The 27,851-nt window shown below is 36.3% G+C and overlaps 1 protein-coding gene across 6 annotated transcripts in view; it reads left to right on the top strand.

Annotated features, from left to right (window-relative positions):
- DPH6 (diphthamine biosynthesis 6) overlaps positions 1 to 27,851 on the top strand; it is a 385,926-nt gene that overhangs the window by 129,403 nt on the left and 228,672 nt on the right. For all 6 annotated transcript variants that reach the window (XR_010109896.1, XM_063596530.1, XM_063596531.1 and 3 more), the window contains exon 6: positions 6,107 to 6,168. Coding sequence is in view for 5 of the 6 variants with exons in the window: in XM_063596530.1 (XP_063452600.1) it covers positions 6,107 to 6,168 (62 nt within the window). In the remaining variant the exon portion in view is untranslated. The remainder of the gene's footprint in view (positions 1 to 6,106; positions 6,169 to 27,851) is intronic.

The following is a 27,851-nucleotide window of genomic DNA, read 5'->3' as shown; positions in this document are numbered from 1 at the left end:
GAATATATTCTGGAGTAGGATGAATAATCTTTCTACAACATCCCTAACATCCCTAATATCACCCGGTGCATAATAGTTTCAGATGATTTAGAAGAGATCTCAAAGATCAGGGTGGCTTCAGGCCGTTGCTTTTGCAAGGATGGTAGCTGGAATTGCTAGGAATCTCTGGATTTTATCCAAGAAAATATATTCTATGAACAGTCTGCAGTACATGGCATATGGACAGTGATCATGAGGTCCCCAATGACTTGTCACTTTCTAATGAACAGAAAAATTGAAGCAAAGGCAGACTGTGCTCAGATAAAGTATTCAGATATTCAGATAAAGTAACCAGCAAGGCATCAGGAGATAAAGACATATGTAGTTATTATAATCAAGTACAGTGGAACATGTTAGCCTGATAGAAGTAAATATTATATGCTGTGTTGAATTAAAGTATAAAAATCCATTCAGAAGAGTCTGCAGGCTATTATATTGAATTTAAACAAGTAGTTTCATTACTAAAACCTGGACATTTTATGGAAAAGAATTATAGTCTGTTTAAATAGTATCACCTCATGATATAGGAACACCTAAATCATTGTTCATGCCAAAATACCTACCTAAATCACCTGACATAACCTCTGAAAAATATGTTTTAAAATTGTTTATTTCTTACATCCTGCTAGTTCCTTGGTTTTAGATGTCCTTTGATACCATCTTTCATGTATGTGAAATGTTGATTCTATTGTTCTGCCCTGTGTGAAATGTCTAAAACAAGCTTATTCAACCTGCGACCCAGGACAGCTTTGAATGTGGCCCAATGCAAATTTGTAAACTCTCTAACACTATGAGATTTTTTTAATTTTTTTCCAGCTAATCAGCTATCGTTAGTGTGAGTATATTTCATATGTGGCCCAAGACAATTCTTCTTCCAGTGTGGCCCAGGGGAGCCAAAAGATTGGATACCCATGGTCTAAAACATCAGGCCCATGAATCATAGCAGCATATACACCCTCACTAAACTTTACACAGACCCCATTACCAAACCTGTAGGTACACATGAAGCTTATTTTATTATTAACTCTGAGAGAAATTTTGGCTCTTAAATATTTTAGGTATTTTCTAGTTTTACAATAATCTCCTTTTGTAGTGAAATGATCTCTAATATGTCTCAGGAAAATGGTTGAAAATTTTTCTCTAATGTTTCAAATGTTATTTACTTCAATGATTTTAGCTTCATAGAATTTTTAGTGCTTAGCCCAAGAATAACTAAATTGAAAATACTTTCATGAATACAGAAAAGTGTTTAAATGGCCAACTAGTTTTTACCAAGGTATACCTGTGTGAAGATCACAGGTTCATGTGGAAAGTGTGCCCAGTGTGTTTTATATTTACATTATTTACTGACTCATATTTAAAGGCAACCCAAATGACTTTATCCACTGTGGAATACAGCCATCTCTGAAATGAGATGTAACTGCTGTTTGTATATTTTAACAATTCTGAACTGGGGCTTGATACTCTGCAATGAATTAAAAGACTGCAAGAAAAATGAGATCTTATGGTGCCTACCTGTGTAAAGCTCTATGCTCTTTAATTCCCTTTCATGCCTTATAGGCATATATTTGCATATATTTACTTCCAGACTCGTACATAGAATGCAAAACACAAATTTTCAGATTCAATCATGGGAGACTTTTTAAATGATGCCCTAATGCTGACTGTGTTATATGTATGTGTTGTTATACACACACACACACACACACACACAGTTGGAGGGAAGGCTAAAAAGTGACTTCCAGCCATGCTGACCTTGTATATTCATGCTTTAGATTTTAACATATTTCCCAAACCCATGGCAGTCATAGATGAAATAAGAAGGAAAAATGTGAAAAACGTAATTGTACTGGAAAACATTGTAAACATCTCTGTTAGCTAGAAATGAAAAGACAAAAAGTAGTAAACAGGACTGAAGTTGTGTGCTGTAATGTAGGGATCCAGGAAGCAGGCAAAAGCAGTTGGAAGATCATGTCCTGTTGGGAAACAGAAATGGGAAGTGCCCTACAAGAGGGAGAACCTCAAAGAGATCAAGAAACATATAAAATCTATTTGTTTAAAAAAGTAATTATTAGAAAAATAAATTGCCTGGAATGAAACAGTAACAGAGTGATGTGAAAACCAATTAGAAATTTTAGAAATGAAACATAGTCATGAAAAAGAACCTCAGTGGGCAGAATAAATGCTAGTCACGTCAAAGAGAGAATGAGTGCAGCAGAAAAAAAAAGAGAAAAAGTAATTCACCAAGAAGGCATAGAGAGAGGAAAAAAATAGAAAAAGCCACAGAGAGAGGAAAAAAATAGAAAATGCAATTAAAACATGGAGGCTAGATTGGGAAATTGAAATATTTGTATAATAGGTGTTTCAAGGAAAAAATAGAAGGCAGAAAAGCAGATGTAATAGCTGAAAATGCTCTAGATTTGAAGAAAGACATGAGTTTTTGGATTAAAAGTACGCATTAGGTGCTGTCCAGTATAATTAAAATAAACATGTGCCTAGACATATTGAATTAAGATTGCAAAATGTACTAAGTATGTTGAAAATTGTGTCATAGGTACATTGAAAATTGTACAATCTAGCATATAGAAAATAAAGATTCCTTATATGGGAGCCACTATCAGACTGACATCATAATTTTCATTAGGAACAACAAATGCCAAAAGTAATATATTGCAACTAAACTATTGTGAGAGTAACATAGAGACATTATGAGACCTATAAAAACTGGGAGAGTATACCACTCACAGATCGTCAGTGAAAGAAAAAAGAACAAATTTCAGTTAGAAATAGTTTGATTCAAGGAGAAATGAATGAGAAACAACAGTGAGCATAAACATTGTAAAATATGTTGATAACCTTAATTTTTCTTGCTAAAAATAATGGAACAAAAATTCAACACAATAATAATAGTAATGATGAAGCCTGTTTAGTGCCTAGTTAAAACATACTAAGTTCTGGTCTAAAGGATGCTAAAGATACTTAATACATTAAGACTTTAAAAATATGGTTTTGAATGTATGTAAAAAATCACAGATGATTATCCGAAAAGTAAAAATTCACTCTATAGCATTCTAATCAGCAGAGTAAAACATTAAAATAATTTTCAATTCAGTATGAGGCAGAAAAAAATAAAAGAAAAATATATAAAGCTTAATGTACAGAAAATTTATACTCAGATGGTAGAAACAGGTCCAGCCATATAATATAAAATGATTAAACTCAATTCTTTGGAGTCATATTTATAAGATTGGGTGGAACAAAAGAAATCCAATTATATGTGGGCATCTAAAACAAAAACAATACAAAAAATTTGAGAACAAATAATGGAAAAAATATATAAGAAAGATATTAGCAAAAGAAAGCTGGTGTCACAGTGTTCATAGAAGACACATAGATTACAAGATAAAAATCTGATGGAGATGAATTAGTCACTACTTCTTGATAAGCGGAATAATTCCATCAAAAAGTTTTAGAAATTATGAGTTTGTGCACATATAACAACATAGCTTTCAAATATATTAAGGAAAAATGACAGAATTGTAAGAAGAGATTATTAAAACCAAAATCATAATGGGTGTTTTTTTTTAATCTTATTAGAAACTGATGGTTCATGGAGATCAAAAATTTTTAAGGCCATAAAAGATTTGAACAACAAAATTAACAAGTATGATCATGATTTTATGTGTTTAGGTACATAATCTTGCTTTCAACAGATAGAAAACGTACTTTCATTCGAGCAGAAATGGAGCATTTATGAAATTTGATCATGCTCTAGACCACAAGGAAACTTTACCAAATTTTTTTATTTTATTTTGTTAAAGCAGTTGTAGGTTCACAGCAAATTAAGAGAAATGTACAGAGATTTTCCATTTACCCTGACCCCATACCGCATGACCTCCCCCATTATCAACCTCCCCTGCTAGAGTAGTACATTTGTTAAAATTGTTGAACTTACAGTGACACATCATAATCACCCAAAGTTCATAGTTTACATTAAGGTTCACTGCTGGTGATGTACAGTTTACGGGTTTCGACAAATGTATAATAACATGTATTCATCATTATAGTATCATGCAGAGTATTTTTCTACCCTACAAATCCTCTGTGTTCTGCCTGTTTAACCTTGTCTGCCCCCTACCCAAAACCCCTGGCAATCACTGGCCTTTCTACTATCTTCATAGTTTTATCTTTTCCAGAATGTCATATAATTGGAATCATACCATATGTAGCGTTTTCAAATTGGCCTTTTTCACTTAGTAATATACATTTACATTTCCTCCATGTATTTTCATGGCTTGATAGCTGCTTTCTTTTTAGCACTGAATAATATTTCATTGTCTGGATATACACAATTTACTTAGTCGTTCACCTACTGAAATACATTTTGGTGCTCCAGATTTTGACAATTATGAATAAAACTGCTATAAATATCCATGTGCAGGTTTTTGTGAAGACAAATGTTTTTAATACCTTTGGGTAAACACCAAGGAACACCACAGTTGGATCGTATAGTAAGAATATGTTCAGTTTTGTAAGAACCTCCCAGCTGTCTTACAAAGTGACTGTACCATTTTGCATTCCAATCAGCAATAGCATTGCTCTACATCCTTGTCAGCTTTTGGTGTTGTAAGTTCTCCAGATTTTGGCCACTATAATAGGTGTGTAGTGGTATCTTCTTCTTGTTTTATTTGCATTTCTCTGGTGACATATGATGTGGAGGATCTTTTCATATGCTTATATATATCTTTAGTGAGGTGTCTGTTAAGGTCTTTTGCCCATTTTTAAATTGGATTGTTGTTTGCTTATTGTTGAGTTTTAAGAGTTCTTTGTATATATTAGATAATAGTCCTTTATCAGATGTTCTTTGCACATATTTTCTCCCAGTCTGTGGCTTTTCTTCTTACTCTCTTTACATTATCTTTCACAGAGCAGAGGTTTTTTAATTTTAATGAAGTCAGCTTATTAATTGTTTCCTTAATGGATCGTGCTTTTGGTGAGGTATCTTAGAAGTCATCACCATACCCAAGGCCATCTAGATTTTTTTCCTGTTATAGGAGTTTTATAATTTTGCATTTTACCTTTATGTCTACAATCTGTTTTAAGTTAATTTTGTGAAGAGTGTAAAGTCTGTGTCTAGATCCATTTTTTTGCATGTGGATATCCAGTTATTTCACACCATTTGTTGACAAAACTGTCTTTGCTCTGTAGTATTGCCTTTCATTACATTAACTTTTGTAAATGAAACTATGCCAATATATGTAAATATGAATGTAAATATCCAAAATGAATTCATTTATTTCATAGCCCACTTGTGACATGTGATTTTTTTTCCTAGCTGGTTAGTCTTGGTGTATGGAAAGCGTTCATATTGCTCACACTTGTCTCCCACACCCCATTACCTATATAAACTCTACTGTTATGTCAGTTGAATCTTTATTAAAGGTTATGCACACGCTATTGGCACAGTAATGATTTTTCAGAGTTGTCTCTATCTTTACTTGAAAAATACAGTGTTGCGAAGGAGTCATTGAAATGAAATGTCATTTAATTTAATAATGCAATTATTTGTGCCCATATGCCACTGTTAACTGAATTAATTACATAAGCATAACAGTCTACTGCTATTTTCTACTCTTATTGTCTAAGAAGTTTGAAGTTTAAATAAAACAGGGATAAATCAGAAAATTAATGCTGTTGTCCATCAGTAAAATAAATCATAACCATTAAAATATAAAGAATTAAAATTTCATGTAATTGAAATGATACTCTTTTTTTCTATCCTAATTACTGCTCCTCAAAATGGATAAAGGAATTGAAACAATGCATCTGGTAGTTGACACAGTGCAATTGAAATAAGTGGAAACTTACTTTTCAGAAGCAATAAAACCAGTTACCCAAGGGGAATAGAAAAGTAAATACTAGCAAAGTACATTTTACTTTATGATCAAAGCAATTCAAAATATATACACACTGCTTTTCTAGGCAAGGAGGGGCCAAGGGAAGGGGAATGTGTCTTTAAAGTTCCTGTCTGATAGTTATCTTTAAAAAATGTAACCTTTCTTGGCAGGCTTAGATCCTGATAAGCATCTTGGGAAAACCCTGGATCAAATGGAGCCTTATCTCATAGAGGTAAGAATTTATACTAGATCTCAAAATATAGCCATCTAAAGGAGAAAACAAAATAATGCTGTGATACAATGATTTAAAAATTTATTTTATTTTAGTAAAAATCAAATACATTCATAATATATTTATGAAAAAATTAAACTTCAAATGGAAATGAAAATGTTTAAAATTATAAAAATTAATTACCAACTTGTTAACCCAAATATGACACAGTTATACCTAAGAAGAAATTAGTCTGTCAGAAAGTCTATTTTTATTAAAATGAGCACTGTATTCTATATAAAATGTGCTATACTATTAAAGTATCTGATAGTTTCTGTGATCACATGCTTTGCCATCAGAAACAGGAGTAGAAACTTTCTTTAGAGATTAATGTAACCCCTTCTCTTTTACCAATTAGGAAATTAACTTGCAGCATAGTAAAAAAAATTATCCCAAGATTTCAAATTACTCTACTTAACTTCTCATTGTGAAACCCTAAACATGTTCTAAACATTAATTAAATATTCAGTTGTTTTCATTTACACTTTCTATTAAATGTACTATATTTTATTAGAGTTTTAGAACAAATGTTATGTTTAGTCTGGCAATGCATCATTAACTAGAATGTTTAATTATTACACTATGTGGAGTATTTATATTCTACCATGATGACGGAAAAAAGAGAATCTCCTATGAAAGAACCTATCTCTTTTAACAAGTCATCATTTTCTTGTCCCATGCTCTTAATTCATCAGTATTGTCTCTAGGCTTTGTTAATACCATTGCTGTGATATGAACTCTTAGCAGTTACACTTTTCAATAACTTCATGGGTTTTACCTTTTTTGGGGAGTTATTTGTAATTGATTATTTTATGGTTTATGAATCAATATGTACCAAATGCCTAGAAATCTCCGAAATGTTATTTTTTTCATAGTATTAATTCCTTAATAATTATTATTAAGCATCTAGTATATTCCAGGCAGATAGTAAAGATTAAAAGAAAAATGAAATGATTATGTAATTGTGACAAATTATATTTGGTTTCTAGATAATTTGATGTCATTTATTTAAGTCAATTTATGGAACATGGTTGCTTTCTATGCTTATGTGATAGGACTTTTCTCACAGCGATTTGTTCTGTAGCTCCATTATATCATGTTTACATCTGTTCACTGCCATCAGACTAAATTTAGCTTCTACCAAAACGTTGTATAAATTTATGGAAATCAAAGAGAAATTCAGAAGTGAGAGACTGTGGCATTAGCCAAAGTTATTGGCCAAAAGAGCTATTTCCGAAATTTGAAGTCATAAGTTTAGATTTTAAGTGTGTTGCTATTCTTTGTAGAAAAGGCAAGTAAGGTTTTGAGAAGCACCACGATGTTGATTATGAGTTAACCTGGGTATTATCATAGGATGTTTAAACACAAAATGCAGAAATCATTTTATTCAATGATTCTTCAGCAAGTTCCTAAACTTGGTCTGGCAATCTTATATTTCCCTAGAATTATTTTCCTCCCATTCTCCACAATGGTAATTTTATTCCTTCTCCATTCTCCTTAAATTTGAAATCCCTTCACCTTCCCCCTTACTTTAAGTGGATGATGCATCTTCCTTCACAGAGGAAATAGAAGCCATGATATAGGAAATCGCCCTGCCTCCCTCCCAACCCCAGCACCACCCCTACTAATTTCCCTCTACCTACACCTATCCTTGCTTACTGTAACTGGGAGAAGTGTTCTTTCCTCTTTATATGGCTAAGGCCCTACCTGTGCTTGGATCCCATTCACACCTGCCTTCTCAGAGATCTTGCAGTCAACTCACCCCCTCGATTGTCTTTATTCTCGCTCTCTTTGTCTCCTTCATATCAATATCGAAAGATAATACAGACTGTCCCATCCTAAAGACCCCGTTTCTCCACCCTAGTTTTTCTCTGACTACCTTTCTTTCTTCTTTGCTTCAAAACCAAAATATTTAGAAGTGTTATCTGTATTCATTGTCAGTACTACTTCATGTCTGAGATGCCTCAAGTACCTGGAATCTGTCTTCTCATTCTGCCACTAAACGGATACAGTGCTGACCAAAATCACTCACGATACCCATTTTACCAAACACAATAGATACTTCTTAGTCCTTATTTACCAGTTACAAACACATCGTCTTGAAATGTTTCTACTTACATTCATGGAACCACACTCTCCTAGTTTTTCTCCTTTCATTCTGGATAGTCCTACTCTTTTTCTGACTCCTAGTTTAGGCTCCATTTTCCCTCTAGAAACTTTTTCTAGGTAATCTCAGTCGCTCACTTGACTTTAACTATTAGCTATATTCTGATGACTCCCAAGTCTTTCTGGTCCATATTTATCAGCTAAGCTTCAGTGCCCACAGATACCACAAATTCAATCTCTACTTACTCGATGGTAGCCTTGATATCCATCATTTTTTGCCATTCTCTTTGTCATCACCTTTATTCAGATGTGTGTTACTTCAGGCCTAGAATATTACTGACACCTCCAAATTTGCCTCTACCTTCTATTTTATTTCCCAAAGAATTCCTTTTGCTTCTTGCCTCAAGATAATTGTGCTAATATATTCTACTGTATTTGTGTCACCCAGTCAAAACTTTAAGTGAGTCCTCATTGTCTACAGGCAAAAATCCGAATTCTTTAGATTCCTCTTTCCCTCACCTACTATATCTAACTCATTAACATGATCTTGTCTGCTCTATTTCCAGAATATATTCTATTATAAATCCAAGCACTTCTCACTGTCTCTACTACTACCACCATACCATAATCACCTCTTGTCTGGAATACTACCTCAACCCCTAACTGGTCTGCTTACTTCCACCATTGCCCTGCCATGATCCGTTATTTATATAGATGTCAGAATGGTAGTTTTAAAGTGTAAATCATATCATACCCCTACTTTGTTTAAAATGTAAGTGGGTTCTTGTTGCAATTAGAATAACATCCAAACAGCTATGAGGTCACAACTTGTGAGACCCTGTATGATCAGCATCCTATCCACCTTTTCAGGCTCATCTTCTACTGTTCTCCTATTCTCTGTCTCATTCCCTTAGCTGTAGCCACGTAGGTCTCTTTATTACTTAAACACACTTTATTCTCCCTTTTTCTCATTAGGACCTTCCCCTGCCTGAAATGTTTTGTCCACAGTCTATCACTGGTTAATACCTTCTCATTATTTAAATGATAATTCAAATGCTACCTCCTCAAAGAAGCTTTCCCTGACTACCCTAGCTAAAGCAGATCTCTGCAAATTATTTTATTTGTTCATCTGTTTACATGTGTATTACCTACCCTGTACCATTACAATGTAAGCTCCAATAATCTTGCCAAGATTTTGGCAGATGTTAGTTCTTTAGTTCTTTCATTCAGTAGCTTTTCATCTCTCCATCTATTCATTCATCTCATTTTTAAATTATTGAATATTTGTTGAGGGTCTATTATGTGACAGATGCTATGGTGAACACTAAGTATACATGATGAGTTAAACAAATAAGGTACTTGTTCTTGAAGAGTTTACAATTTGCTATAGTTGTTTTCAGACCTGAGGGTGTAATTCACTGGAAACCTTAAAAAAAATGCATAAATTCTTTTTCCATCCCCACAAATTTCCGCTCAGAGGGACCAGAAATCTGACCTTTAAACAAGCACGAGGTAATTCTGTCACATTAATATAGTATGTAATCTTCTAGTTTCTCAATACCACTGACACATTTCAGCTCCTGTCTTTCTGGATTTCTCTGAAAGAGTGTGTTGCTTCTTAAAACTGTCATCCATTGGCTTCTGTGAGGCTACTCACTCCTGAAATCTTTCTGAGTAATTCCTTAGCTTTCCTTTGGGGCTTTCCACGTATACTCCACCTTTTATATATTGTGGTTCCCTCCATAGCCTTCCTCCTGTGGTGATCTGAAATAGTCCCATGACTTCAACTACCAGTTTTATTCTTGTAACAACTAAGTCTATTTCTCCAACATTTTCCTGTGTTGCAGACATGTATATGTATTCAGCTGTACCTCCACACTGTCCTGTATTAAATGTCCCCAAGGCCCTCAACCTCAACAGCAGAACTAAGCATTTCTTTCTTAACTTATCTATGCCATTTTTATGTTTCCTGACACTGAAGGGCTGGCCCCATTGTCTGCTCAGTTGTTCAAGCCAAAAAAATGAATTGTAATAAATAATTTCATATACTCCTTTGTTCCTAAGAACCTAAGTCCTTTTAATTCTACCTTCTTAATATCTTACTATTTCCTCCCTTTTATCGTCACAGTCACCACATTAGCATCTGCTGTAGATTATTGCAGCAGTCATCTAGCACAAGTATCTCCTCCCTGTCTTGTCCCTTGTCAGTCAATTGTCCACAGTACCATCATGATATATGTGAAATGCAAAGCTAATCATATCATATTACACTTTCCTTGTGAACTTTGGAGTTGCTCCCCATGCTTCAAAATAAAATTTAAACTGCTTACCCTGACACAATCTGTCCTTGGGGGAAAATGAGGCTTATAAGATAGGTAGTCAATGGAATACTCCCTATGCTTCATCAATTTTGAACTATCGATGGTTTCCCTAGAGTGAATATCTCCTCCTACCTCCATGTTATCCTTCCCTCTCTGCATGCATTATCCCTTTGTCACTCAGCTAAATCTCTCTTTAAAATCTCAATTCAAAGCTCACTACTGTAAGGTTTTCTTGCTTAAATAAGCTTTCTTTGAGCTGCCATTTTTCTCTTGCCTCATGACATGTAATATTTATCATACTATTTTTTCTTTTAAATAGTATGTATTAAATATAAAATTAAAACATGCGATACGTGAAAAATAAATTCAACACAATAAAATAATGAAAAGTCTTCCAGTGACACCAAGCCCCTAGTATAGAAAGAACATACCTCAACATTTGATAAAGTTCAACATCCCTTCATGATAAAAACCCTCAAAAAACTGGGTATAGAAAGAACATACCTCAACATAATAAAAGCCTTATATGACAGATCCACAGCGAGTATCATACTGAATGGGGAAAAACTGAAAGCTTTTCCTCTTAGATCTGGAACATGACAAAGATGCCCATTTCACCACTGTTATTCAACATAGTACTGGAAGTCTTAGCTAGAGCAATCAGACAAGAGAAAGATATAGAGCATCCAAATTGGAAAAGAAGAAGTCAAATTATCCTTGCTTGCTTAGGATATGATTTTATATTTCAAAAAACCTAAAGAGACCAACAAAAAACTATTAGAACTGATAAACAAGTTCAGTAAAGTTGTGGGACAGAAAATCAACAAACAAAAATCAATAGCATGTCTATATGCCAACAGTGAACAATCTGAAAATGAAATCAAAAAAGTAATCCCATTTACAATAGCCACAAATAAAATTAAATACCTAGGAATTGACCAAAGAAATGAAAGATGTCTACAAAGAAAACTATAAAACACTGATGAAAAAATTGAAGTGGACATTAAAAAATGAAGACATTCTATGTTCATGGATTGGAAGAATCAATGTTATTAAAATGTCCATACTACCTAAAGCAATCTGCAGATTCACTGCAATCTCTATCAAAATACCAATGACATTTTTCACAAAAATAGTAAAAAAAAAAATCCTAAAATTTATGTGGAATCCCAAAAGACCCAGAATAGCAAAAAGAACAAAACTGGAGGAATTGCATTACCTGACTTCAAACTCTGCTACAGACTATAGGAACCAAAATAGCATGGTACTGGCCTAAAAACAGACACACAGACCAATGGAACAGGATAGAGAACCCAGAAACAAATCCACACACCTGTAACAAATTCATTTTTGACAAAGATGCCAAGAACATACATTGGGGAAAAACAATCTCTTCAATAAATTATGTAGGGAAAACTAGACATCTATATGCAGAAAAATAAAACTTGATTCCTCTCTCACCTTATACAACAGTCAAATCAAAATGGATTAAAGACTTAAATCTAACACCTCAAATTATGAAACTCCTACAAGAACACATTGGGGAACTTCTCCAGGACACGGGTCTGGGCAAAGACTTCTTGAGTAATACCACCCCCCAACCAGGCAACCAAAGCAAAGTGGACAGATGGGATTGCATCAAGTTAAAAAGCTGCACAGCGAAGGAAACAATCAACAAAGTGCAGAGACAACCCACAGAATGGGACAAAATATTTGCAGACTACACATCTGATAAAAGATTTACAGCTAGAATATAGAAGGAGCTTATACAACTCTATAGGAAAAAAATCTAATGATCCAATTCAAAAATGGGCAAAAGAATTGAATGGACAGTTCTCAAAAGAAGACATACAAATGTCAAACAGACATAGGAAAAGGTGTTCAACATCATTGATCACCAGAGAAATGCAAATCAAAACTACAATGAGATATCTCTCACACCAGTTAAAATGGCTTTTATCCAAAAGATAGGCAATAAATATTGATGAGGATGTGGAGAAAAGGGAACCCTCATATGCTGTCTGTGGGAATGTAAATTAGTACAACTACTCTGGAGAAGTGTTTGGTGGCTCCTCAAAAAACTAAAAAATAGAGCTACTATATGATCCAGCAATCTCACTGCTAGATATATACCCAAAAGAAAGGAAATCAGTGTATCAAAGGTATATCTGCACTCCCATGTTTGTTGCAACACTGTTCACAATAGCCAAGATTTGGAAGCAACCCAAGTGTCCATCAACATATGAATGGATAAAGAAAATGTGCTACTTACACACTATGGAGTACTGTTCAGCCATTAAAAAGAATGAGATTCTGTCATTTGCAACAACATGGATGGAACTGGAGGTGATTATGTTAAGTGAAATAAGCCAGGCACAGAAATACAAACATCACACATTGTCACTTATTTGTGGGATCTAAAAATCAAAACAATTGAATTCATGGAAATAGAAACTAAAAGGATGGTTACCAGAGGCTGGAAATGGTAGTGGGGGACCACCAGGGAGTTGGAGATGGTTAATGGGTACAAAAAAAAAAAAAGGAATGAATGAATAAGCTGAGCAGGATGGCTTATGCCTTTAATGTCAGCACTTTTGAGAGGCCAAGGTGAGTGAATCACTTCAGTCCAGGAGTTCAAGACCAGCCTGGGCAATGTGGCAAACTGTCGACTACAAAAATATGAAAAAACTAGCCAAGCATGGTGGTACACGCCTATCCCAGCTACTTAGGAGGCTGAGGTGTGAGGATCACCTGAGTCCAGGAAGTCGAGGCTGCCATGAGCCATGATTGTGTCACCATACTCCACCCTGGGTGACAGAGTAAGACCCTGTCTCAAAAAAATAAAAATAAAGAAAGGATGAATAAGACCTAGTGTTTGATAGCACAACAGGGGGCCTATAGTCAATAATAATTTAATTTTACATTTTTAAATAACTAAAAAAGTGTAATTGGACTGATTCTAACATAAAGGATAAATACTTGAGCAGATGGATACTGATACTCTGATTCTAACATAAAGGATAAATACTTGAGCAGATGGATACTGATACTCCATAAATATATATATATACCTACTATGTACCCATAAAATTAAACAATTTTTAATGCAAAATTTAAAAACAAAACATCAGAAAAATAAAAATAGCTATTGCTGAAAATTCAAAATATAATCAAGTGTAAGAAAGCAAGTAAAAACCATACCTTTCTTGCCCCATGGTGTACATGATCCACATATTGGTATATTCCCTCATGATTTATTTCCTGAGAATTTGTTTTATATACAAGGTTATGTAGTTAAACACTTGTGTATATTTTATTTACATAATGGGATTCAACTATACATACAATTTTGCCTCCTTTTTCTTCTAACATGCCATGTTCATTTTCCTACATAATTAAGTATACTTTGAAAAGACATTAATTAATGGCTGGGTAGATTTTAATCATATTTGTATTTTACATATGAAGGTATCATTATTTACTCATGATATATGCATAATGAAATAATTATATAAGATTTTATAAGTTATCTGTTGTTGGAAAGATTGGTTTTTCTAAATCATTAAAAATAACATTATGATTGTCATCTTTTCTAATAAATCTTCATGCACATTTCTGGTTATTTTCTTAAGTTCCTAGGAATATAATTTCTGGGTTAAAGAATACAAAACTTTAAGGCTTATACACTAACTACTCCATGAAATAATTTTAGCCATTGTTTCTTAAACTTCTATAGAATTTTTAAATTATAATCTTATAAGCGAATAATGGATTATATAATGGTTTTATGTTTTGTGGGGCTTTATGTCCTAAGACCATTTTCTCATTTTCCAAAGAGAAGGTAAATTTTAATACAAATTGCACTATTAAAGGTTTAGAACTATTCTTTGAACAGCTTCCTTGTTTATTAATAGTATTCTAATTGTGTAAATTTTTTCAAGAGAATTAGTTTATTGATTATACATAATAATGGATGATATACAAGCTTCAGTCCCATCTATAATTTTGTCTGGTACCATTATTCAATTTAGGTATATTGCATAGGATGTGCCAACAATCATTTTTATAACCAATAATTCCATGATTTTGCTTGGGTAATCCCTTTTCATGGTGAACTTCAGGTCACAACAGTAACTATCAGTTGAACTGCACAAAGGTTTCTGAAGACAATGGCTTCTCCACACAAGCAAGTTGTATATAAATTCCAAATAGAACCTGGCATCACCCTGAAGGAATTCTAACTTCACACTGTTGGGGAAATTTACCAAGATGGCTTCAGAGTAGACTAACTACACAACACGTTTTTTAAAAAGACACATTTATTCAGCGTGACAATTAGACTATTACATTTAGCAATCAACAGCATGGGCACAAAAAAAAATCTACATTGATACCCTTTGTTGGAATGCTTTACACTTTCCACAGAAGAGAAACTAAAATGACCTGTTATAAAACTCATCACAAATACAGTCCTTGAGTCTTTTGCCCATACACATGAGTATTTGTCTAAAGCATGTCTTCTTTGTAGCAGCTAGGCCCTGCCACCATTGTGCTTGACTGAGTTCACAAATCTGTTATAACCTGTAGTTTCCCTGTCAACTTCTCTGGCTCTCCTCTCCTGTTAAGCTTTGTTTCCTGGCAGTAATTAAAATCTTCTGCCACTGTCATAGCTACTGCTGCTACTGGAACCACCATAGCCACCTTGGTGTCGTGGTTTGGCAAAGTATTGGCCTCCAACACCATAGGAGCCAGAGTTTCTGCCTCCAAAGTTTCCTACCTTCATGGTTCCAAAATTCGAAGATGATTGTTGTAATTGCCAAAATCATTGTAGCTTCCACCACCTCCAAAATTGCTTCCACTACCACCACCAAAGCCACCTCTGCCTCCATTGTTATAGCTGTCATAGCTGTCACTCCTGCCATAGCCACTGCCCTGGTTTCCATAACCCTGTCCACCACTTCCATAGCCCCTGCTTGAGTAACCAGGGCCGCTTCCTCCATAACCACCATCATTACCAAATTCATTATAGCCATTCCCACTGCCGCCATACCCATCAGCACCACAGCTGCCACCAAAACCACCATGATCACTGAAGTCTCCTCCACTACCAAAGTTGTCATTCCCACCGAAACTGTCTCCACAACCACCACCAAAGTTTCCAGAACCACTTTGTCCTCTTTGGCTGGATGAAGCACTAGCCATCTCTTGCTTTGACAGGGCTTTCCTAACTTCACAGTTGTGGCCATTCACAGTATGGTGTTTCTGAATGACAGTCTTATCCACAAAGTCATGGTCATCAAAGGTTACAAAGGCAAAGCCCCTTTTCTTCAATTTTTCTGTACTGTTGAAAATAATCTCTTAGGTGATGTTCTTCTGTGTCTTCTTTAATGCCAGCAACAAATGTCTTTTTCACAGTTGAGTGGGCACCTGGTCTTTGAGAATCTTCTTAGACAGCTCTCTTTGGTTCCACAACTCTTCATCCACCTTTTGTGGCCTTGCATTCATGGCTGCATCCACCTCCTCCACAGTGGTATATGAGACAAACCCAAAGCCCCTGGAATGTTTGGTGTTTGGATCTCTCATCATCACACAGTCCGTGAGCATTCCCCATTGCTCAGAATGGATCCTTGGGCTCTCATCGGTTGTTTCCAAGCTCAACCCTCCAATAAGAGCTTCCTCAGCTGTTCAGGCCCTTTTGGAGACTCTGACTTAGACATGATGGCAGGGGGAAGAGAGACTTTAATGATGCTTCCTCGGTGGCATCCACTGGCAGAAAGGCTAATTTTGTAATATTTTTAAATGTTAGTCAAGGTTTATATTCTCAAATGGTTCTTCAGTGTTTGACACAGAAACAGCCTTCCATGTTGTTTTTGATATTTACCTCTATGTCTCTGATTGTATGTTTGCATTACTACTTCATGATTCACTGCCACCACCACTAATATTTGTATTATTTATTGACTTTCCACTCTGGAATATGCAGATTTCACTGTGTTTACTCCCTTTCCCTCCATTACATATATGTTCTCTTTCCCTCCTTCCATCTTCCTATATTGTTATATTGCAATTCTGATTGGATCAATATCCAGTGTTTATATTTTAATAACTGTAAAAACCCAATACACAGCTAAGTCAGGTAATAAACTCTGGTAATAAACCTTTCTTTTCCTGTACAGCTTTTATTTTTTCTCTTGAGTGAATAATTGTCTTGTTTCATTTATTTAGTAGTCTCTGTACTTATCACAAATTCAGCGCTACACTCATTGCCAGTTTTCTAATCTCTTAACCAGATGTTCAGACCTAAGAAGTATTTTGTCAGTTTCCTCCTGAAGAAGTCTTTTCCAGAGCCTTCTGACTTGATCTAATCTGAACCAGGTTCTCGCTATGCCTATTATAACGCTAACATTGGAGCATGTGCTCATAATACTGGGGTTCCCTTTACCTTCTTTCTGTGTTGGGAGTCCTTGTTGCCTGGATCCAGTGTTTTCCTTTGTTAACTCTTATTTTTGTGAAGCACATTCTCCAAGAGATTTCTAAGAAAGAACCCATGGGCGTAAATTTTTGAAGACTGCATACCTGAAAATGTCTTCAATCTTTCCTCACATTTGATTGATTCTGTAACTGGTCAGAGAATTCTGTTTTGGGAATGATTTTCCTTCTGGATGTTGATAGTATTGCTTCATTGCCTTGTAGCTTGGTGTACTGTTGAAAAGCCCAAAGCCATTCTGATTCCTGACTAAATGTATGTGATGACTTTCTCCATATGTCTCCATTTCTTCTTTGGAAGTGTATAGGATATTCTTTTTGCCCCTAGAATTGTGACTCTTAGGTTTATCTTGGGTGTGTATGTTTTTATCCACTGTGCTAGAACAGGAATAATACTCAGTTTGGAAATTTGAGTTGTGGGAAGTTGTCTTGAATTATTTCATTAGTGTACCTCCCCTCTGACTTTGCTTTTAGAATTTCTGTTATTCTATAAATTCTTCTTTATTTCTGTTATTTAAATGTTCCTTAACTTTTAACTTTTGTCTCCTCATTTTGATCTAATTCATTTTGTTCTTTCTAGAATTTCTCAATTTTGCTTCTAATCTTGTTTTTATGTCATTTTTAATGTTTAAAAGCTTATTTTTTTGTTCTGTAAATGTTCTTTTTATTTAAAGCTATAATACCCCATCCTTAATGTAATATATTCTCTAATCTCCCTAAGAATATTGATAGCTTTTGTTTGTTTTGATTTTCTCCTCCCATGCATAGTCTATTTTCCTCACTGTTTGTTTTGGTCTCTAACTTTCATTTTAGAAATGTTCCTCAGATTTCTTGTAATCTGTGTTATTATGCTAATATTTAAGAGCAGGGAGCCTAAGAATTTGATTGTAAGCACTAGGTATGTGGATGGGGCTTTTTGACCCTGAGTTTTACTATAGGGGAATCTGAAGAAAAAATAAACTATTTATTTTTTTCTCTATGCTTGCACACCACTCAACACAACACTTGTGACACCAGATGTGTGAGGTTTTTCCCACACACCAAGCAATTCCTCAGCAGACACCAACTGTCTGTCTTACTATTCAATTTAATTCTGATACCACAGATTAAAGGTTCAGTGCCACAAGACTGCCACCACTTCAGATGCCAACCACAAGTAGTAGGTTGTTACCTATACTTCTGACTAACTGGCCATAAATCAAGCATTCCCACGACCTTTTTCTTGGGTTCTGTTAATTTGCTAGAACAGCTCACAGACTCTGGGAAACACTTTACTTACATTTACTGGTTTATTCATAAAGGATATAGTTTAGGATACAGATGAACAGCCAAATGCAGAGATGCATAGGGCAATGTATGTAGGAAGGCGGCACAGAGCTTCCAGGCTGTCTCTCAGCGCACCATCCTCCAGGCAGCTCCATGTGATCGGCGATCTGGAAGCTCTCTGAACCCTGTCCGTTTGGGTTTTCATGGAGGCTTCATTATGTAGGTGTGATTGATTATGTCATTGGCCATTGGTGAGCAACTAAACTTTCAGCACTTTTCCATTTCCAGGTAGCTAGGGGATAGGGCTATAAGTTCCTACCCTCTAATCACAAGGTTGGTTTCCCTGGCAACCATTGCCCATCCCAAGGCTATCCAGGAGCCCACCAAGGGTCACCTCATTAGAACAAAAGATGTTTCTGTCACTCAGGAAATTACAAAGGTCTTAGGAGCTCTGTCTCTGGAACTGGGGTCAAAGACCAAATGTTAGAACAAAAGATTCTCCTGGCACTCCTATCTACAAGAGTATTGGGAGCTCCATCTTGGGAACCAAGGGCAGAGAACAGATATTTATTTCTTACTATTTCACAGTATCACAGAAAGTATAGCAAGACTACTTAATCTGAGCTGTTCATATTCCAAAGCAAAGGATTCTCCATTCTCCTGTCTTGAAGGTGATAGCATGCTCTAATTTGCTTTTTTCTAGGAGTTGATTGGGAAAAATAGCTAGAGGTCTCAGAATCTTGTGTGTGTATGTGTGTGTGTGTGTGTATATATATATATATATATATAAATTGATTCCATCTATTTTTATTATATACCTGTGTCCTTAACTATGTCTCATTTCTCCCAGGCCAGTTCCTCTGTTTATCTGCTGTAGGGAATAAACCTCCAGCATTCTGCCAGGGTAGAAGAGAAGCAGTAGCTAGCCTAGAGAGGGACCTAAGAATCTGACTGCTTGTTAATTAGTGCCCTTTTTCTTTCCCTCTCACTTCCAGAGGTACCTGGTGTCACTAGCTCCTTATCCTTTTGGTTATTCTATTGTGTAAATCAGATTGGTCCTCAGCATTCCCCATTGCTGGCCACAGGCTCAGTGTTCTTGGTCCTGATAAATTGATTAATGCTGTCACCTCCTCTCCTGTGTTCTCCATCTCTGTGGGTTTATGCCATTTTATGAAATATTTTCCAGTAACATTTTAAAAGGGAGTGGAAGTAGATGCATAGGTTCAATCTACCATCTTTACCAGTAGCAGTTATTCTTTGAGATTTCTTATGATCATCTAAGTAAAAGTCATGTGCTAGATGGAAGAGCAAAATTATATTTTTAAAAATTGTGAGTGTATAGGTTTAGTTGCTCTTTCTAAGCCAGCTGTCAAAGAATTGGGAAATCTGGCCTCCAGCCTTGAGTCAAAGGTGAACAGAAATGTATTGACTACTTAAGAAGCATACCACTCTGCTGGGTGCTGTAAGAGCTAAACCTGGATAAATGCAACTTAGATTTCAAGCTTAAAGGTTGTTAGGGCATGTATTCATTTTTAACAAGAAAGACACATATTTAAAAATACAGACTTCCTTTCCTAAATTATTCCCTACCTCATAAAAGATTAGATCCAGTTCTTGTTAATTGACAAATTTTCTTCTCACTTTTCTATAGAAGTTAACTTGTCTTCCTTATAGGTTTGACAAAAGCACAACTTGCAGTCCCAGTTACCTATTACTTAAAAAACAAAATGGAAAGAAAAGTTCACGAAAATTGATTTGATGTTGTGGGTGAGAAAGACAGAATTTTAAGACTTGTTCCCTGCAGAGTGACTTTATGGAAAAAAATGCCTTTAACTGACCTTGGAAGTCAAAAGGGTTTGGAACATCTTTGAAAGAAGATTTTGAATTTTGAACATAACAAAGTTTGAAGGATATATAGAACTTTGTATAACTTTATGATTGAGACATCCAATGGCTATTATAAATAAAAATTATAAGATATATTAAAATGTACTTTAAGAGAGTAAAAATCATGTATCACAGAATTTCAAGGAAAAAAATTACATGTTGTGAGAGAATTCAGAGCAACTTCAGAGATAAATTGATAGTCCTAATGAGCTTGAAGGATAGATAGGATTTTTGACTGGCTGGATTGTTATAGGTAAGAGAACAGTTTGTATCAACACATGGGGAAGGGGAAACACAATGTATTTTCAGAAGTTAGTCTCACTTATTTAGAATATATTTTGAGTATTGAAGGGCAAATGGGCCTGCAGCATATTCAATGTTAAAGCCCAAGACTAACTGCTTCCCTTTCTGTTAGGTCGAATGGGGCTTGGTTAGTTTCTGCCAGCGTGGAGATAAATCATATTATGGCCAGAGGTCATGATGGTAGGAGCGGCCAGAGGAATTCTTGCATTGTGATAAGTATATATAAATTGATAAAGCTGACAAAGGAATTTGCAGCCATATTGTGAGAGATTTTGAAGACTGGAGGAGGATTCAATTATGTAAACAATGAGGAGTAACTGAAGGTTTTAAAGGAAGAGAGTGGGATTCTCAAAGGTGTGTTTTAAGTAGTGTAACTGGCAGTAGTATCTACTGAGATTTTTAGTGCTATTTGACAAAAAGAGGTGTGGGTCCTCGGCAGTTAGTGGCTATTCCAATATGACCCTCACATTTCTCTGAAAGCATGTTGTAGATGAGCTGTTAGTTGATAATGTCATGTGGTACTGATAGAATTGAATGATAAGTATGTGTAAGAACTTCTATACCCAGTTCTATGCTAACTGCTACGTGTAAGGACTTCTGTGTCCAGTTCTATGCTAACTGCTATAAGAACTACAAAATAAATCAAAGACTTGGCATTTTCCATGGAATGTAGAGTATAGAACGTGAGGGGGGGAAATCCCTAATAAATTTAACTAGGTAAAGTCAAACTGATACTTACTGTAAAAGCACTTGGGAGCTAAAAGATGGAAGATGCCCACATGACCTGGAGTAGCTGAGGAAAGGGTTAGAACTGATTTGAAGGATGGGTGAAATCTACATGGGTGGTGGCAACAAAGTGAATCAATATGAATGAAGACTCTTTGGCAAGAAGGCATTCAAGGACAACAAAGAAATTTGGTCTAAATGAAACTAAGAGCTGGTGTTGGTAGATCAGTAAGAATACGTTATGTGGGAATGTAAGGCCCATTCGTGAAGAGGCTTGAGAGATAGGCCAAGTGATTTGGGGTAAGAAATAAAATTTAGAATTCTCTCCAACCAAAATTTATATTACTGAAAGAAATCTCAGGAGATTTAATCTGGCAGCAGTATTCATGGATTAGGAGTAGAAGGTGGAAATGAAAAGGAGCATAAGATGCTGTTATGGGAAACAGGTGTGAGAGCTCACGGTATTTAACCATTGACAGTAGGGATGGAGAGATGGAACAAAGCTGAAAGAAAGATTTTTATGGAAGATTGAAAAAGAAATTAGCACCAAATTGCCAGGAGCTAGAAAAGAAAAAATTGAAGATTAATCCACACATAATGATTGGGAGAACTGGAAGCATTTATTTCTGCAGAGAACAGGGTTGAGAAAGAACATGATAAGCTTGACCTTACACATATTTAATTTTAGATTATAACATATAAACCAAAGGCATATGTCTTTTAACCTATCAGATTGGAGCACAATTGACATGTTCAGGCTAAAGACTAAGGTTTGTTATCTATCAGGATATTATGAAGAGTCAAACATAACTTTAAGTCCTGGTTTTGTTTGGTTCTAAGCTGATAACTTTTGCAAATCAAGCTAGTTTTTACCTCTGGAAAAGAGTAAAAAATAAAATTAGCAGCCCCTTTATTGAGTATATGTTATGTGCAGGACGCCACTTTTGGCATTCCATTCATGTGGTTTTATTCCTGAAAACAGTTATACTATGAGGTTGGTACTATTGTCATCTCCATTTTACAAATCACAAGTTCAAGGCTCAGAGAAAGCGCTTACATAACCTAAGATCATGTAGCTAGAAAGTGACAGCCAGGATTTGAATGAACCAAGAACTGTCTGTCTCCAAAGCCAGTGCTTTTAACTGATGATGCAATGCTGCTTTCACTGTGCCTCATTACAACATGCACTGTACCCACTCTTAGAATTAAGTTGTGTTTTTATTAAGTGCTTACTAAGTGCTGTACACTGTGCTAAGTGCTTTTTATGCATTATTTTATTTAATCATCTATGAGATCAGTACTATTATTTACAATGAGGAATCACTCATGGGGTGAGTATTTCCATTGCCCAGCTGGGAAGTAGCAAAACTGGAATTTATGGTTAAGTTTATCTGATTTCAAGCCTGTGCTCTTTTTTATTTTTAAAAGTCATTTTGAGTATTAAATAAGATGATAATATAATTATCTTAACCTTAAGTCATAAACCAAATAGTCTTTAATTAGTAGTGATAGTATTAGCAGCAGCAGAATAGCATAAAGGTGATGGTTGAAGCCATGGAGTGCATGGTGCTGTTATAGGGAATGCATTAAGAGAGAAGAACATATTCTAGAGAAAACAGTGAGGGATATTTATAACTTAGGAACAGCAGGAAGGAAAGGAGTCAGAGAAGCGTAACAATAACTTAGAAAATATAGTAATGTGGAAGCCTGAGGAAGATAATCGAAAGATTTGAGACATAAGTGGTATTATATGCCACATAAATTGGAAAAGGATAAGGCCTCTGGACTCTCCCAGAAAACTACTACTCATACTAAGTTCTCTATATCAGTAAACAGAACTACCATCTATCCACTTTCCAAATGCAGAAAGCTGAGAATTTTCCTAAATTTCTTTTTTAACTTTCCTCAATCCTCCATTCAATTAATTGTTAATTTTGATGGAGTTCAGGACACTACCCCAAAATATGCCACCTTGACATTCGAGAAAACAGCAGAAGCAGGAAGGTCACTTTCTGACCTCCCTCCATTCTTTTTATGGCCCTGAAGTGGGCCATAAAAGAATCCTTTGACTTTCCCCTGAAGTCATAAGACCTTCATTCGGGAGCCATCCTCTACACCCAGAGGAAAGGAATGTTACACAAGGATACAGAAAAGAATCTGAACTAATTGGCCTTGCTGAGTTCCACCCCAGTTTATTGCCATTAGATCATACCCTTTTGTCCTCCATTCATACTTCTGCACAACTCTAAAAACAAACAAACAAAAAAACCATTTCCTGTTTCTTTGGATCTTCATTCCATTATGAAGTCTTCTCATGTCATATAAAACTTATTAAATAAATTTGTATTCTTTTCTGCTTTTCTTTTCTAATTCATCGTTTGTCATAAGTTCCTCAACCATGAACCTTATGATGGAAGAGGAAGAGATACTACATTTTCTCTCCTACAGTTTCAGCCTCCGAAGAAAATCTCTCAAAATATCTACTCTCTCCTCTCCATCCCCATTGCTACTTGCCAGCTTGGGAAACCTTCACCTCCTGCCTAGATTCCTCCAGCAACTGCTCAGTTCTTTTTGCTTCTAGACTTACATCCAGGCCCCTTCTCCATCATTCATCCAAAATGATGTTTCTAAAATGCAGATGCAATCAGGTCAGTTTTTTGCTTAAAACCTCTCCATGGGTTCTCTCTGACCTTAGGATAATGACTTAGCATGGCTTATGAAGCCGTGTAAGACCTGTCCTCTGTCCAGACTTTCAGCCTTGTCTCACTGCCATTACTCATCCAGTTATGCTCCAGCTATGCCAAACTCATTTAAATTTCTAGTACCTATCATGTGCTCTGGGATTTAACACATGCAATTTCTTCTAGAATACTCATTCCTTCTCTCTTACCTTCTCTCTTCCCCCTTCCATCTTTTGGGGTTAACTTAATCCTTTAGAACTCAGCTTAAGTTTTATTTACTTTGAGAAGACTTTTAGCTTCCTTTTAGATTGGTACCCTGCTTTATACTGTCACAGCATTTCATGCATCTGCCAAAATAATCACTACCCTATATTGTAATTGCTTATTTAACTTTTGGTCTATACAAGACAATAAGCTGTTTTATGCAGGATACAAGGCTGCTCCCATTTTTATCCCTAGTACCTAAAACAATACTAAACCTAGAGTAGATATTCAGTAAATACATCCTTAATAAGTGTTATGAATGAATTATCTTCTATGTTAAGAATACCGTTTATAAAATGAAATTGTGATTTTTGTAAACCTCATTATTTCCTCTAGGTGGAGGTGGAAGGTGAAGAAGTATGAGTTTGGCTTTTTTTTTTTTTTTTTCCATTTTAAAATGACTAACAGATAAGTGAGACTGATTTAAAAGAAGAAAAAGTTTGATTTAATAAGAAATTCAACAATTATGATTATTACAATCTTAGGGAAATCATAACGCCCTTAGCCTTTCAGTTCAATAATCAGCAGTATTCCAATGGAGCTACCATGAATATGAATATTTATCTATATAAATAAGTGTGCCAGAAAGAAAATAGATTCATGTAATTTCTTTTTAATTTACTAGGAATTCATTTTCAAAATGCTGAAACTCCAAGGCATTCTTACAAACCATGAAATCACCCAAGTTAGCCACATCTGTTCAAATGTTTTCAAAAGCTTACCCTAACAGTAATTAGATGGCAACCCAATTTTCACCTTCTCTAAAAGAGAACACAGCACACTTTAGCTATATGTGAGATTGCGGTTGGGATCAAGATGGCTGAATAGGAACAGCTCCAGCCTACAGCTCCCAGCGTCAGCGATGCAGAAGACGGGTGATTTCTGCATTTCCCAATGAGGTACCGGGTTCCTCTCACTGGGGAGTGCCGGACAGTGGGTGCAGGACAGTGGGTGCAGTGCACTGTGCATGAGCCGAAGCAGGGTGAGGCATCGCCTCACCCGGGAAGTGCAAGGGGTCAGTGAATTCCCTTTCCCAGTCAAAGAAAGGGGTGACGGATGGCACCTGGAAAATCGGGTCACTCCCACCCTAATACTGTGCTTTTCCAATGGGCTTAACAAACTGCACACCAGGAGATTATATCCCACACCTGGTTCGGAGGTTCCTACGCCCACGGAGCCTCGCTCACTGCTAGCACAGCAGTCTGAGATCAAACTGCAAGGTGGCAGCAAGGCTGGGGGAGGGGCGCCCGCCATTGCTCAGGCTTGAGTAGGTAAACAAAGCAGCTAGGAAGCTCGAACTGAGTGGATCTCACCACAGCTCCAGGAGGCCTGCCTGCCTCTGTAGGCTCCACCTCTGGGGACAGGGCACAGACAAACAAAAGACAGCAATAACCTCTGCAGACTTAAATGTCCCTTTCTGACAGCTTTGAAGAGAGTAGTGGTACTCCCAGCATGCAGCTTGAGATCTGAGAATGGACAGACTGCCTCCTCAAGTGGGTCCCTGACCCCCGAGTAGCCTAACTGGGAGGCACCCCCCAGTAGGGGTGGACTGACACCTCGCACTGCCGGGTACTCCTCTGAGAAAAAACTTTGAGAGGACCGATCAGGCAGCAGCATTTGCGGCTCACCAATATCCACTGTTCTGCAGCCTCTGCTGCTGATACCCAGGCAAATAGGGTCTGGAGTGGACCTCCAGTAAAGTCAAACAGACCTGTAGCTGAGGGTCCTGACTGTTAGAAGGAAAACTAACAAAAAGAAAGGACATCCACACCAAAAACCCATCTGTACATCACCATCATCAAAGACCAAAGGTAGACAAAACCACAAAGATGGGGAGAAAACAGAGCAGAAAAACCAGAAACTCTAAAAATCAGAGTGCCTCTCCTCCTCCAAAGGAATGCAGCTCCTCACCAGCAATGGAACAAAGCTGGACGGAGAATCACTTTGACAAGTTAAGAGAGGAAGGCTTCAGAAGATCAAACTACTCCGAGCTAAAGGAGGAAGTTCGAACCCATGGCAAAGAAGTTAAAAACTTTGAAAAAAAAATTAGACGAATCGATAACTAGAATAACCAATGCAGAGAAGTCCTTAAAGGACCTGATGGAGCTGAAAACCATGGCATGAGAACTACGTGACGAATGCACAAACCTCAGTAACCGATGCGATCAACTGGAAGAAAGGGTATCAGCGATGGAAGACGAAATGAATGAAATGAAGTGAGAAGAGAAGTTTAGAGAAAAAAGAATAAAAAGAAATGAACAAAGCCTCCAAGAAATATGGGACTATGTGAAAAGACCAAATCTACATCTAATTGGTGTACCTGAAAGTGATGGGGAGAATGGAACCAAGTTGGAAAACACTCTGCAGGATATTATCCAGGAGAACTTCCCCAATCTAGCAAGGCAGGTGAACATTCAAATTCAGGAAATACAGAGAACGCCACAAAGATACTCCTCAAGAAGAGCAACTCCAAGACACATAATTGTCAGACTCACCAAAGTTGAAATGAAGGAAAAAATGTCAAGGGCAGCCAGAGAGAAAGGTCGGGTTACCCACAAAGGGAAGCCCATCAGACTAACAGCTGATATCTCAACAGAATTCTACAAGCCAGAAGAGAGTGGGGACCAATATTCAACATTATTAAAGGAAAGAATTTTCAACCCAGAATTTCATATCCAGCCAAACTAAGCTTCATAAGTGAAGGAGAAACAAAATCCTTTACATACAACCAAATGCTGAGAGATTTTTGCCACCACCAGGCCTGCCCTAAAAGAGCTCCTGAAGGAAGCACTAAATATGGAAAGGAACAAGCGGTATTAGCCACTGCAAAAACATGCTAAATTGTAAAGACCATCGAGGCTAGCAAGAAACTGCATCAAATAACGAGCAAAATAACCAGCTAACATCATAATGACAGGATCAAATTCATACATAACAACACTAATCTTAAATGTAAATGGGCTAAATGCTCCAATTAAAAGGCACAGACTGGCAAATTGGATAAAGAGTCAAGACCCATCAGTGTGCTGTATTCAGGAAACCAATCTCGTGTGCAGAGACACACACAGGCTCAAAATAAAGGGGTGGAGGAAGATCTACCAAGCAAATGGAAAACAAAAAAAGGCAGGGGTTGCAATCCTAGTCTCTGATAAAACAGATTTTAAACCAACAAAGATCAAAAGAGACAAAGAAGGCCATTACAGAATGGTAAACAGATCAATTCAACAAGAAGAGCTAACTATCCTAAATATATATGCACCCAATACAGGAGCACCCAGATTCATAAAGCAAGTCCTGAGTGACCTACAAAAAGACTTAGACTCCCACACAATAATAATGGGAGACTTTAACACCCCACTGTCAACATTAGACAGATCAATGAGACAGAAAGTTAACAAGGATATCCAGGAATTGAACTCAGCTCTGCACCAAGCAGACCTAATAGACATCTACAGAACTCTGCACCCCAAATCAACAGAATATACATTCTTTTCAGCACCACACCACACCTATTCCAAAATTGACCACATACTTGGAAGTAAAGCACTCCTCAGCAAATGTAAAAGAACAGAAATTATAACAAACTGTCTCTCAGACCACAGTG

The sequence above is a fragment of the Pan paniscus genome, chromosome 16, assembly GCF_029289425.2.
Source record: "Pan paniscus chromosome 16, NHGRI_mPanPan1-v2.0_pri, whole genome shotgun sequence".
Classification (NCBI taxonomy): domain Eukaryota; kingdom Metazoa; phylum Chordata; class Mammalia; order Primates; family Hominidae; genus Pan; species Pan paniscus.
This window is presented reverse-complemented; position numbering and strand designations above follow the sequence as displayed.